The sequence below is a fragment of the Antedon mediterranea genome, chromosome 6 (genome assembly GCF_964355755.1).
Source record: "Antedon mediterranea chromosome 6, ecAntMedi1.1, whole genome shotgun sequence".
NCBI lineage: Eukaryota > Metazoa > Echinodermata > Crinoidea > Comatulida > Antedonidae > Antedon > Antedon mediterranea.
This window is the reverse complement of record NC_092675.1, coordinates 26,795,912-26,810,286: the sequence shown is the minus strand read 5'-3', so window position 1 is coordinate 26,810,286 and position 14,375 is coordinate 26,795,912. Positions and strand designations below refer to the sequence as shown.

At 32.3% G+C, this 14,375-nt stretch overlaps 1 protein-coding gene across 1 annotated transcript in view; it reads left to right on the top strand.

The window, feature by feature from the left end:
- The first annotated feature begins 718 nt into the window (after nucleotides 1-718).
- The window catches only part of LOC140051346 (protein FAM149B1-like), a 46,718-nt gene continuing 33,061 nt past the window's right edge, over nucleotides 719-14,375 (top strand). Inside the window, exons 1-2 of the mRNA XM_072096533.1 lie at nucleotides 719-813; nucleotides 2,059-2,299. Coding sequence (XP_071952634.1) covers nucleotides 2,253-2,299 — 47 coding nt within the window. The 5' untranslated portion in view covers nucleotides 719-813; nucleotides 2,059-2,252. The remainder of the gene's footprint in view (nucleotides 814-2,058; nucleotides 2,300-14,375) is intronic.

The following is a 14,375-nucleotide window of genomic DNA, read 5'->3' as shown; positions in this document are numbered from 1 at the left end:
AAGAATTATAGTAATCAAGTAGTTGAATTATATTATGGAAGACCTGTGTAGCGTAGGCCCTACATACTCGGTTGGTATCATAAAAACCTAAATTAGTATTAGTCTGACGGGTTTTTTTTTCCAAAGACCTATGAAGGAGCATGGAGGTATACCGTTCAGGAGGCAAATGTTTAGTGTTTCAAGTTACGTCTCTATTCTATTTATACGTGATTACATTTCCATTCACTTTTAAAATTATTGTCCGAGTGTAAAAGCAGAACCATGTGTATGTCTAAGTACATAGTTGCTATTATTTTGCTTTCCATCAGTCCCCTCCCCTCTCCCACCTTTTTTTTCAATTCGTTTTTTAAATGCGGTGGGAAGCAGAAACTAAAAACTTTTTGGAGTTAGACTGATGTCAGAAGTAGCCTACCTTTTGATTAAAAAATAATCCTACCGCCCTCTATTTAGTATTAGAATATTCCGTTTCTTTATGGTTTATTCAATATTATTATAAATACAAAAAAAAGTTTAATATGTCATGTTTTAAATTTATAGTGGATTAGGGATCTTTTGTGTCTTTTTACAAACGTCACAAATGAAAAAGAAAATCTTTTTTACGACAAAAAATTAATGAATGAGAGCAAAGTGTCAACCATCACCAGGTCAACCAACAACGCGCATCGTGGGAATGTGACCTTTCTGTTGACATGTCTATTGAAGAATTGAGCGACGTTTTTCGCTCGTAACCAGGGCTAAATATTCTGTGATTGTTAACAAAAAATAATATTATAAGCATTTGTATAATCCGATTATATAGATATTACTGTGGTGGTAAGTTGAAATATCATTTCATCATCTTTTTGTCTAGGCTAAGCCTAGCCTAGCCTAGCTAGAATAGGCCTATGACATGTAGAAAGCTAGCCTTTAAGTTTAGGCAGACCAGAGAGCAGAGCTGGGAAAAAGACTACTCTAGGCCTATGCCCTAGCGTAGGACCATCTACTATGCCTAGAGGGCCTAGCCCTATAATTTCCTCTTGTTATAGGGCTACCTGATGTGGTTTTCCAGGTCTGTCCTAGACATAGGAGATAGGGCTAGGCCTAGCTAGCCAGGGAGAATTTAATGTAGGCCTAAAACTTCGTATTGTAATCCTAATAATAATCTGCAGTACAGTAGGTCTAGGCTAGATTAGATAAAAACTAGGCCTAGGCTAGGCCTACAAATATTTCTAAAATTGTCTTGTTTAAAAAAATAAATTAAAAATGCACAAGAAGATCCTTCCGTTTATAAAGAAAGTCTTGCAAAGCGCAACAATATTATTATTGGCTGTACCCCTGCTGGCCTCTCGCAGTCATGGCAGAGTTTTGATGTTTTCATGCCCGCATACTGACAGTTTAGAGTGAAATATGATACAATACAGTATATCAAATTTCATTTGTTAAAATGTCAAATTTCAGTTAATACAATATCAATTTTTGATCACATAATTTACAAACAACTGTATAATTTTGTAATTGATTAAACGTTTTGAATGCACAACAGTATTTTTTATTTCAAGGACCTTGGAACACTTGCCTACAGAGTGCTTAAAGCGCTTGTTGGGTTTACAGTAATAAGTTAAAATGTTTTTTTTGTATTAATATACAGTATTAATAATTATAAATAAAATATGTCCACCTTTCATATTGAAACTTAAATGTAAAAATTGCGAAGTACGCTGTAGGATGAATAAATTAAATTAAAAAAAGTTTACAGTATAAATATTGTCATCTGCAATGTGTAGGCCTACTGTACAGATCCATTTCATTTATATTATTATATATTTATAATATTATTTATCCAAAGGCAAATTACTGAAAAAAATGACAATGCTGTAGGTATCAGTGGCTGGATCTCAATGGAGATACAAAATAAAAGCGAAAAGCTAAATCAAAACGAGAAGTAAAACAGCGAGAAAAGTTAGCAGAGCTTTCGGGCAACACTAGCCCTTCCTTTTATATATTTCAATGAAAAGATGTAAATCGTGCAACACTGGCCATGATAAATAATTAAGTGTATCTTTTTACGATATTTTTTAGCTTGATACTAATGGTTGAGGATAGGGAGAGTCAACGAATATCTACATGTATCCATCAATTAATTGGAATTTACATTGAAAATTTGCAGCTGCTTGCCATTTTATCGGTAAACATCATTGTTAATGCTGCATGCATCGCGATGTTTACAAAAGTGTTGAACACTTGGGTCAATCATGAATTAAGAAAAGGAAAGAATGGCAAATGTGAAGACTAGAAGTGTCAAGACTCCAATCATGCAAGTGTAAGTTTATTTATAGATTTTTTGCGAGGTTGATGAAGGGAGAGAAAAGGGCAGGAGAAAGCATTGTTGGCACAGCGTTGTAATATATGATTTCTGGAGTGACCTTTCTTCTTTTTTTGGCCTACTATTCTAACCACAAGTTCACTGACCGAGTCAACTGTTCACTTAAACGTTCATACTGTACCTGTGGACGAGTAGTCGAATGCTCAGATCTCCCACCTATAATAAGAATGTGCTGATGCCGACTCAAATTGAATAGTCCCTGATAAGCATTGCATCCAAGTTGATTAGTTTTACTGTACTACTAAATTTTGTACTGCTGTACAGTTCTTCAAGAAAAACTGACTACAATTCTTCAAGAAAAACTGACTACAATAGCCCTCTCTGACATATTTTCAGGTCTGGCGTTAGTGGGGTTATCAGTACCGTATTTCCAAAAAGCTTGTGACATCCCTGCATACCAGATTGACCATCTCAATTGACCATCTTCTTTTCATCCTTTATGATGTGTTATCTAATTTTTAATTTTTTTAATCAATTTATTTGTTCTATCTGAATTTAATAAGTTTACAGTACCTTGTTCTGCATGTGTATAGTTTAATATACCTTTCAAAATAATCAGAGAAGAAACCATTGTATCAGAGATACTGTAACACAAAGCAGAGCACAACTGTACTGTTGGATGTAAATCTGATAATATTAGGATCCGCTTACACTGAACACAGATATTTTGAATGTGTTTAGGGCCTGTTTTGAAAGATACTGTAGCTAAAATGTTGTCTAACGTATTTTAAAACCTGTACCTGATAACACCAGACCAGAATAAATTGGAGTTTAAAATATGTGGACTCTTTTCTTTGAGTTTAAACAATTGGCCTTGCCTTAATTTGTACATTTTGTTGGTTGAATGTATTGTTGTTATTATTACAAATGGTTTTTAGTGAGACAGTTGGTCTAGAATACTTTTTATATCTAGATTTTATTGGTTTATGTAATCCTCACAAGTTCAAAGTCCCTATCAAATGATCTGAATTCAAATACATAATTGAATGATACCTTTATAACCACAGATGTTTTGATACTAAATACATATTTCTGGTTGTTAGACCGGTCAAGTTCTGAACAGCAAGCGTCTCATTGTCTCTGAATAAAATATTAAGTTACTTTATGTTAATGATTAAAACTAATAGCTTATTTTTCTGACATTCAATGACATGAGATTTCAAAATTGAAAAGCTTACTGTTCATTGGAGGTTTTAACAAACTTTTTCATGCAGGTTTTTTTTTCTGACTGTATCAATTTACTGAATTTAACAAGAAAATTCCTTTTGAATTGCTACCTATGGTACTTTCCCTCCTCTAGTTACATGGTGACATTCTCTTTAATCAGTGTAAAAGGCCAATTTACACAGACCAGCGATAACGGTAATAACAAATATAGAATCTATGTTATTCCTAAAGCTTGGTTCCCACTAGAACGTAACGCAAGGACGTAAACGCAACGCAAGTGAATTGACCAATCACAAGCGATTGCTTATTCGCATGTGATTGCTAACTGTATATAACTTCGCTTGTCATTGGTTAAAACGCTTGCGTTGCGTTTACGTCCTTGCGTTACGTTCTAGTGGGAACCACGCTTTATGACCATTTACACACAATGCAAAGCGGACGGGCGCTTTCCGCTCAGGATAGATACAGATTCTATATGGAACAACCTACTGTACTGTACGCGGTTTTCCACTTACCGTCACACATACATTAGTTTACTTTATTTCCTATATAGTAATTCTTTATGATGTTATTGTTATAAAAATACTGCATTACAGTATATATACAAGCATTAAAAATAACCAGTTTTTACTGGTGCTTGGTTCTTGAACTCGACGACGCAAGTTCATAAGCAGGTCACAAGTGATTTGACCAATTGGTGGATCAACCAAACATGCATTGTGCTGCGTTCAAGTGAGAACCAAGCTATCTTTTTATTAAATTTTCAATTTTAATCAGGTTGTACAGTGGTCATTTTATTACTTAACTCATTTGTATTTCATTTATTTTTACTGTTTTGTGTCAATGCCGAAGGAAAGTAATTTTCCAAAAATTATTGGACGAATAAATATAATATAATTTATTCATCTAACAATTTTTGGAAATTTATATCAATTTAAATTTAAAGATATATCTTATAATACTCATAGTAGTTCAGATTTAATATAAATCAACCCAATAGTGAAACATTTCTTTATGATACAAATACAATTTTATTATTTCTATTTATCACTCATTTATTGAATTAAATCATATTTTACAGTTAAGTCAAATCAAATTAAGTCAAAATAACAATATTTTTTTAAGGTTATAAATATACAAATATGTAATTTATTAATGTTGATATTTTTTTTATTGTTCACACTATGGACTTTCACGTTAACATTTTCTATGAAGCCAATTTCCATTCATAATCATGAATGAAGGTTATATTTAAGTATGGTAAATGTTTATGAATTGGTAACTTGGTAACAAGCATATAGCTCAGATGGCCTTTACAATAAAGTACTGTAGCTCCAGAGGTGATTTTTACTCCAAGTAAAAATATATTTTATTTGTTGACTTGAAAGTGAAACAATGAAATCTTATTGTTTGCAAGATTTAAAAATATTTATTCATGTTTAGTAATTATTTTTTTTTATGATTTATCGTTTAACTCGGAAATTAAGATCCATAGATAAAGAGTCATAGTGAAAAAAATTTAAAATTTTACCAAATATATAATTTATGAATTATCTACAGTAAGTCTACAGCTACAGACGAAAATTGCGGAGGTAACAAATTCTTTCCGATTGATGTGTTGTGATCAAAAGTTTTATATTATTTGTTAATACACCAACATTGATGAGTTTTCACACTAATTAACCTGTTAGTTATAGTAGTGTTAGTTTCACACAATACTGTAGCTTATAAATTCTGAATTCTAAATAAAAACTCCAGACAAAGTTTCTTAAAACTGTTTTGAATTGATAATTTTACTGATGACACATTTAAAGTGACACTAATTCTAACCGCGATAAAAACATTAATTCTTTTTTTTTGGTTGATATAGAGAATTTTAAAAAACAATAATCATTGTTTAGCTTCAATTCAAGAAATGTTCAATTCATATTTTATGTTTTTCGGTGTTGTATGTACTGTGTAAAGCTAGAAAATTCAGCTATTAAAATCCTTATCGTATCACTCCATTTTGTTTTGGTTGATAGAGGCATCTTTATATCTTCAAAGTAGCTACTAATACCTGTACTATACACTGTATAACTAACTAGCTGACTACTGTATACTGTAACTAAATTTGTTTGGGATTTTGTGATGCATTTAAGTACTAAAATTAGTATAAAGTTTGTTTATTATCATTTTTTCTATATTACAGTAATTAATAGCAACAGAAATTCTGTAAAATAATTAATACAAATTATGATTTATTTTAAACATCAACATCTTTAAAAACAGTAAAAAAACAAATAACTGTACAGTGTTCTGAGTGATGATTGTCAATTAATCTATTAATAGAAACAGTTTATTCTGAAGGGGTGACCTCTTAGTCTTAGAATATTGATCCAAATTAATATATTTTACAGTAGGCTGTTTACTACATAGTCAATACATGGTGCAATGTGTCTTGAAAGGAAAGAATGTATCATGGAATGCAATTGCTACCTGTTCAATTAATTTAGAGACCTTGATTTGTTTTTCATTCATTCACAAGAATGTTGAACAGTGGTAAACATCATAAGCTGCTGAAAATAATAATAATTTATTATTACCTACAACAGTATTGTTTTAAAGTTGATTGAATTGTTATGTCAGGGAAACTTCGAATACAGTTAGTAAAGACTTCGGTGATCTGACACCGGTTCTCGTCAGATCACCGAAGTTAAGCAACATTGGGCCTGGTTAGAGCTTGGAGGGGAGACCATCTGGGAATATCGGGTGCTGTATACGGAGCTGGGGTCCCGTTAGGCATTTGAAATAGCACTGCTGACTCTTATGGCAGCCCCTGCATCTAGTATATGCCTCAGACCTCTGGTCAAGGTGGGCACACTGGACGAGAGAAGCCCTTGAGCAATGTTAGGACCAATCAAGGTGTTTTAAACAGTCCTGGCTTTGTTTGTATAAAACCTGTTTGTGGCGGTAATTATCGCTGTTGGTTTCTACTTTCAAATGGATAAAAAAAATAAATAAAATTAAAAAAAGCTCTGGATATAATATCAAACTTTATATGACAAAAAAATGTAATGTGCCCATATACATATCACTACCATATTTGGGCACATCACATTTTTTTTCAAACTAGTATAAAAAAGTAGTATAGAAAGAGCTTTAATCTTGGTCACTATAAGAAACACACTGTACTGTAATATTAATAACTTTCAATTGGTATTAATAATTAAAATTCATCAATTAATTATTATCATTTTCAGCAGCTTTTTATAATGTTTACTTATCGTAGTACGCAAACTTCCATAATAACCTTGCGAGGAACTACATACTGTACTGTACTGTATGAGTGAGTGGCCGAGCGGTTAAGACAGTGGAACCGTAATCACGTAGCCATAACATCGGCAGAGGTTCGAGGCTCACTCACTCCATGGTTCTGGTGGTAGAACGAGTCTTCTCGGATAAGGACTATAAACCGTAGGTCCAGTGTACACAACTTGCTCGTGAGCACTTTAAAGAACCTAGTACACCTTTCGAGACGAGTAGGGGGTTACCCCGGTGTACTAGTACATCACAGCCACTGATCACCAACTGGGCCCTCTGGGAGATCAGTCTTTGACTGAAGAGGTTACCCAGTATAAAGATAAAACAAACAAACAAACAAACAAAGTACTACTAATTCAATTCAATTCAATTCAACTTTTATTTCAGACAATTGTCCATATGGTATAATATATTACACAAAAAAAAGATGAAGGAGAGATGACCAAAACTTTATCTATTGGTATATAATGCCTCTCTCCATTTGTAGTACATGTTTGAATCCATCAACAAATATTTATATACAAATTAACATTCTGTTTTCGCTTTTCATTATTCTTGTAAGAAATTGTTAATGTGTTCTTGCTTTTTTTTAAACTTCAGATGTTGCCATGTACTGTATTCGCACATAACAATTATTAAAATGTTACTACAGTATTCTAATGCGTTAATGGACAAAACATACATTTGTGAAGAACTGTACTACTATCTATTTTCTAATTCGTCATAAATGGTCAGATTTTATTATGATTGTGAATACTGTAGTGTAGGTTCTAGTTTTATTACTGAAGACTGAAGTCTATTATTAAGTACTTATTGGATTAATATTTATTTTGAATTTTATTAGATTTATTCAGTTGACAATACAGTAGTGTCACCTGAATTAAGCTTCATTTTTTACTTAAATCTATAGGGAGAAGATATTACATCACTCGCTATGGCAACCAACAGTGAGGTCAGAATATATTTGACCTTTCCACACAGTTTTTTTACTCTCTTTTCAGAAGATTAAATGACATTTTAATGGGGTTTTTTTATGGATCAAATTGTTGAACACTGTAGGTGTAGACAGTTTGACAGTTGATATGGAACTAAATTTATTTTAGTAGAGTACAACACATAAAACAATAACTGATGATTTTAACTGATGATTTTATGACAGTAGATTAAATTATAAGATTTAGGTTCTATCTACATGATCAAACTTTATGTGACAAACAAATGTGATGTGCCCATACAGTATAAGGACATGCAGATGCTGTCATATCACTACCATATTTACCGTATTTGGGCATATCAATACCATATTTGGGCACCCTTTTAGCATAGACATAGCTTTAGAATAGAATTTATCTGTGCAGGTTTTGGTGAATTAATTTATCCACAATGTAAGCATTCAGCCCATGACAGAAATAAATTGCATGCAGAAAAATATTAATATGTGCTACTGTATGTCATCAAACGACTAAGTAAAAAGCAATGATAGAAGAACAGTAAATTCACCAAACACCTTATTTAGTGGATTCAATTTTCAAGTCAAGTGTGTGAGTGGTTAAGGCAGGGGCATTGCAGACTATAGCTATACAATCAACCATACTTCTTGTGGTACTGTAGAAGAAGTATTCTCGGATATATATATAAAATTTGAGGTCCAATCTACACATCTAGGTTGTGTGCACTTTACACTTTAGAACCCAGTTCATCTTTCGGAAGAGTAGGGAGGTTAACCCGCTGTACTGGTCCAGTCAGCCCGTGCCATTTGGTGGCAACATTCAACATGATGGGACCGCCTAGGTGAAGGAGAAAGTTGTTGTGTTTGTTGTCCACACCTGTGCGTAACTTAGCTCAGTTAGACTGGAAGACACAGGTTATTTCCCCACATTACATACCTTTATAAAAAGGCACACTTGGTTGATTCTCTATATTTATAGAGTTCTTCTACTTTAACTATGTAGCATTAATACAATACAGAATGGATGCATTTACTGTTTTGACCATTTTGACCTAACCTAATAACTGTTTATTGTCCACTTGTTTCGATTATCATTTTATGACAAGTTAGTTTAACTTATTTCTATTGTTTGAAAATATTAGTAAAGAGGGGTATAGATAAAGAAAGCACCATTGGCAACCCATAAGTGTTGCTCTTAGTGATGTGTATACATGCTTTAATATAAACCCTAAGTAAATAAATACTCGTGTGAATAACGTGAACAAATATTGAATCAGTTGTAAATTCAAAGGTGAAATATCCTGTTGTTATTATGCTAAATAAAATATAGCATATAGTAGGTTTGGTTCCCATTAAGACGCAATGTACAAACTTAAGCACAGCGCTGTTACTATTTCATGTTTCCCTCAGAGAAAACTACTGTACAATTAAACTTAGCAAAAATTATTAATATATTAATATACAAAGTATTGTTAATGTTTTATCTTCAACTACCTTTAGTTAATTTTTAGAAGTGAGCCCTCTTTCATGATATTAAAAAAAAATACATATGATGTCAAAAAGTGAGCCCTCATTAGTTCATAACTTTTGGACTTACTTTACAGTATTTACCTACAGGGAGATTATATTATGTTTTTTGATTGATGCAGGAAAAAATTTCATTTTTGTTTAGCAATATTAATTATCAAACTGATTTCTTAGTCGAGAAATATAGTTTTGTATTGTATTTTTTTGATACACAATTTTAGAAATGTGTAGCAGTATTCCCTGTTGATGTTGTAATTTCCCTTTCTTTTTTTAACTTAATGTTGAGACTTATAAAGCCGTAGCTTGTGTGTCCCTGGACGTGTTTCTATATATTATCATGTCTCAGCTTGAGTAGTTCCATCCATAACAGAAGTGAGACCTGTATTAAAAAAATGTACCGTAAAACCTTAAAAAGAGACCCATCTCGAAAAGAAACCCCCTCCTTCATTGTTGAAAAAAGCCCATCTCGAATCAAGCCACTGGAACTTTAAAATAGACTATTTGTAAATCAAAGGAACAAGGTAATTTAATTAATGCCATATATAACTTTACAGTTTAGAAATGGTATGGTTCACAATATGTAAACTTGGCATAATATCTCAAAAATCCTATTTTATTGTACTGTACTTGTAGATAGCAATTCACACATTTTCAGCATTCATTTCGAAAAGAAGTCCTCTTCTTTAGTTTGCAAAAGTAATCTCGAAAAGAAGCCCATCTTGAAGCCTACCCAGAGTATTAAAAAAAATAAGAAGAGTAGATCATGTCAAAATCAAAGTGAGCCCTCATTAGCTTATATAACTTTTGGACTAGTTTATTATTTACCAGGGATTGTTAATATTAATGATAGTTTTTTTATTGATAGTGTAATCTCCCTTTTTTAGAGTGGTTCCATCCATGATTAGTCGCATTATGCCTTGAGCTTGACATAAATGATACAGTACTATAAGGAATGGCAGATCAATAGCAATGTTTGTCATGGCAACTGTTGCTATGTTTGTGATATGAAGATTGAGATGTAATTATGGTTTGTTTTGTTGGAGAAGAGTAATTATTTCACATCATCACTTATCGTACTAGTCTTCAAATTTCATTAAGTCATAATTATATTTTAATATAAGATGACGTTGCATTCTACTGATGATCCTTTGGTCTAAAAGATGTTGATGATCATTCTATATTGAAATTATTTATCAATCATCACAAATACTGTAAAAAAATGTATATTTATAAATTATATCGGATTGATTCATAAATTGTTTATGAAATTGAATAATTGCTTGGATTAAAGAAATCTATTCATATGATAATTTAGATGTAATTTATTCATTGTGCATTTTGAATTTTACTTCCCTTTTCTCATCAAAGAATAGACCAAAGCTTTGTTCATTCAGGAGGGTCAAAGATAGTGAACACAAATCTGGAAATGTTTTAGCAATAGACAATTTTTAGAATAAAAGTATCCTAATGCAATGTCATATTGTCAGTAATTGGAAAATATTTTTTACCAACATTGTTTGCTATGTTCTTATACAATACAATTTAATTGTGTCAAGGTGCTAATGTAAAATCATACTAAAGGCCAACTTAAACAGCATCGTAGGACAAGGCCAGACGAAATGTCTTGACTCGCCGGTGCTGTATGGCCCTGTTTCTGCTGCCAACTAAATACAGTATATTATACGGTATTTTTTGAATACCGTATATATACGGTATATTTTTGGCAGCAGAAACTGCGCTCATAAAAAATATACCGTATTTTGTATACCGTATTTTCCCCACAAAATTTGTGGATAAAATACGGTATTTACAAATTTATACCGTATTTTTTGTACCCGTTTCTGCTGCCAATAAAAAATACCGTATTTTTTTTTTACATGACAAAAGGTCAACATTCGTATTTTTATTTTCTGTCGCTGTCAGATGCTTTACACACGTGTATAGATATATTCGGCGAAAATGTGGAGCGAAGACGTCACAGTTTTACTAAATAAATGTGTGTGGGGAAGCTAAAATGTCTGGCCAACTAATAAAAGGGACAACCACATTTATAAAGACATTTCTAAAAAAATAAAGCAGGAGTATGGAATAGACTTGTCTCCAAAGCAAGTAAACTCAAAGCTGAAGAGCCTGCGAAAGCAATACAACATTGCAAAATACAATAACTCGGGGAGGGAACGAATTAATTGTCCCCATTACGATGTTTTCTGTGCTCTCACAACATCTCTATCACTAGGGCTAGGCTGTTGAAAGTGAGACGTAAAACTTCCTTTATTGCGACTTTTAATTATCGACCAAATAAATGAATGGCAATTTGGGTAAAAAAGATGAAATTTAACACGACCACCCAAGAAGTATTGTTAGCAGAAACGGGGTACTAAAAAATACGGTATAAAAAATACCGTATTTTATACCGTATTTTTATACCGTATTTTGAGCAGTTGCAGCAGAAACAGGCCCTATGAGATACTGTAAATCCCGACAAGACAAGTTGTCTTGAGATAGCATAGGGTGTATTGTAGTTTTTAAGTCGTCGGGAGAACATTGAACATGTTTGATATCCCCCTGAAGAGCTGCCTCGTCCCACGACTATGTCTGAGTTGGCCTTTTAACCTGTTTGGTCCAAGTGACCACCTGTCCCAGATGAGTCGTGGTCATCACTCAGACCCCTTTTTAATCAAGTAGCCTGAGTTCTAAAAAAAGGCTGTCTGATGTGATGGTCTGTGCTTTCTTTTTTATTTTTTAGTTTTTTAAAATTTATAACATTAAAGACAGGCTACAGTTTGATGTGAAACACTGAAAGCCTTGGATTTTATTAAAATTGAACATAGTTAATGTTATCTTTGCTAAAAATAAAACAAAACTATAGAAATTTTTTTTTCCATTAATTAAATTTGCACATAAACATAATTATAATAATAAATTACTAGCTTAAGGAGTTGGTAGCAGCTGTTTACAATGTTTATGAGATTCAATTATTTTGCTAACTACTTAGATCTAATTTAATATGCATATCTTGAATGCAGGTTATCGTGAGTGCATCACATAACAGCCAATATAATTACAGGTTACTCTTCAAATATCATAAAATTTAACAGAAATTATCAAAGTGAATATGAAACTTTAATTTGCTCTTCAAAACATCTGATTAATTAATTTCAAAATGGAATTTTAATTTTTATATCTACCGTAAACAACAACCAATCCCCACTTAGATTGAGGTGGCAGGTCCAGGATTTTTATTAACAAGCTGAAATAATAGTTAAAGATGTACAGTAGTATTGTCCACAAAAAACATGAAAAATGAAGATTAACATAATCAGACCTACAGTATGAATAGGCTATTTTGCACTAACAAAGATAATAAAAAAAAAGGCTGAATTAACAAAAACCCATTAAACAGACAATTTGACTATTTTTATGCTTTTTCTTCAGGTACAGTGAATATAGTTTTTTTTCGCTCACATTTTTATTCAAAGTGAATATATAATGTGAAATTAAAATGGCATATTCAACAATTTTTTTGTAAATGTTTCAAGAGGACACTACTGTTACAGTCTTTAGTTTGTCAAAAATAAATATCAAAAGTTGTTCGTTCCTTGTTAAGGAGGAGCTATCTTCCTGGATCCCCCCCCCCCCCTCCTCTACTGCATTGAGAAAAATTCTTTAAAATACACCAATTTATACAGGGTACAGTACACTCAGTTTAACACCATTCTGTAATTACACACTCAATAAATTATGATGATACTGTTTAAAAATTGTGATTGACAATATGTAAAGTAACAAAATCAGGGCCTCAGACATCCTAGTAAGTATCACTCGTTTATATTTTTTTTATAGTTTTTGTACACAAAGAATAGAATAAGATACTATACTCATCAACATTTTTTGCTTAGTAACAAACTAAAGGTAAATAAACACCGCTTGAATAATAGACAGATTAAAAATACAGTTTCCTAATGATCTTTGCTAACAAACACATTTGGTTTTCTATACAACAATATTGTTTATGGAACACTTAAAGAAGGGCTCTACTTAGTTCTACATTATTTAGAATAATAGTATGGTTAAGGGCTATAACTGTACAATATTTGCAGAGCGAGTACCAGGGATGTTAACAAAGCTCTATAAACATTGTTAAATAATACAATAGTGCATGCAAATAACTTATGACATTGAAGACATCAATGTTATTTTCCATCAAGCATTGTATTAATTTAAAATATTATTACAGTATAATATTATTTTTCCCAAGATATTGAGATTGTGCTTATTTTTGGTTTTTTTCTCCTTATCGACAAAAGCCTTAGTGCTTTAGTTTGTGACCCAAGGGTGGAGGGAAATAATTTGTCTTTAATGCATTAGTCTGCCTTCTATCAGTGCTGTTTACTTAACAACTAGCCTACCCTAGATTCCAGAAGCTTTAAACTTTATATGTTAATCCCTCTGGCTATTTTTTAATCCTTTTGTTTTGGAGAGCTGAAAAAAACATCTACGTTTTCGAGATTCTTTTTCTTCAACCTGTTGTTAATGATTCTATATGATTGAACGGACAGTTGCACTAAGAGATGCACTGAGGCAGAAAAGTGTTTAGTATCCAAGTGTTTTTTACTAGGGAATCTAAAGTCAGTGGCTATAGTACTACAGCTGGTATATCTCCGCATCTGATTAGTTTAGTCCAGGATTAGCAACATAGTTTGTTACTGCACAGCATGTTTTGCTCTTGCAAATGCGGCCAAGTTCTTCCGTTTTAGAACGAATATGTTGATTAACTATTTAGCCTAGCTAGATGTTTCATTGTGCTCAGTGTCGCTGCTGTTAATTCAAACCAGCTGTCCTGAAGATGCTCAGAACCTTGTTCCCATGTGCATACCAGTAATTTGTAATACGCTATTCATTCAGAAAAGTCAATTTGTAAGACTATCATTATAACGTACAAGTGCATAGGGAAATGCCAAGTAACTTGGTAGAAAATAAAGTAACTTATTCTTCAAGAGAGAGACAAGAGTTTCACCTACGTTTATCAATACTGTTTTAATGATTTAATGATGCTTGATTGTTTTT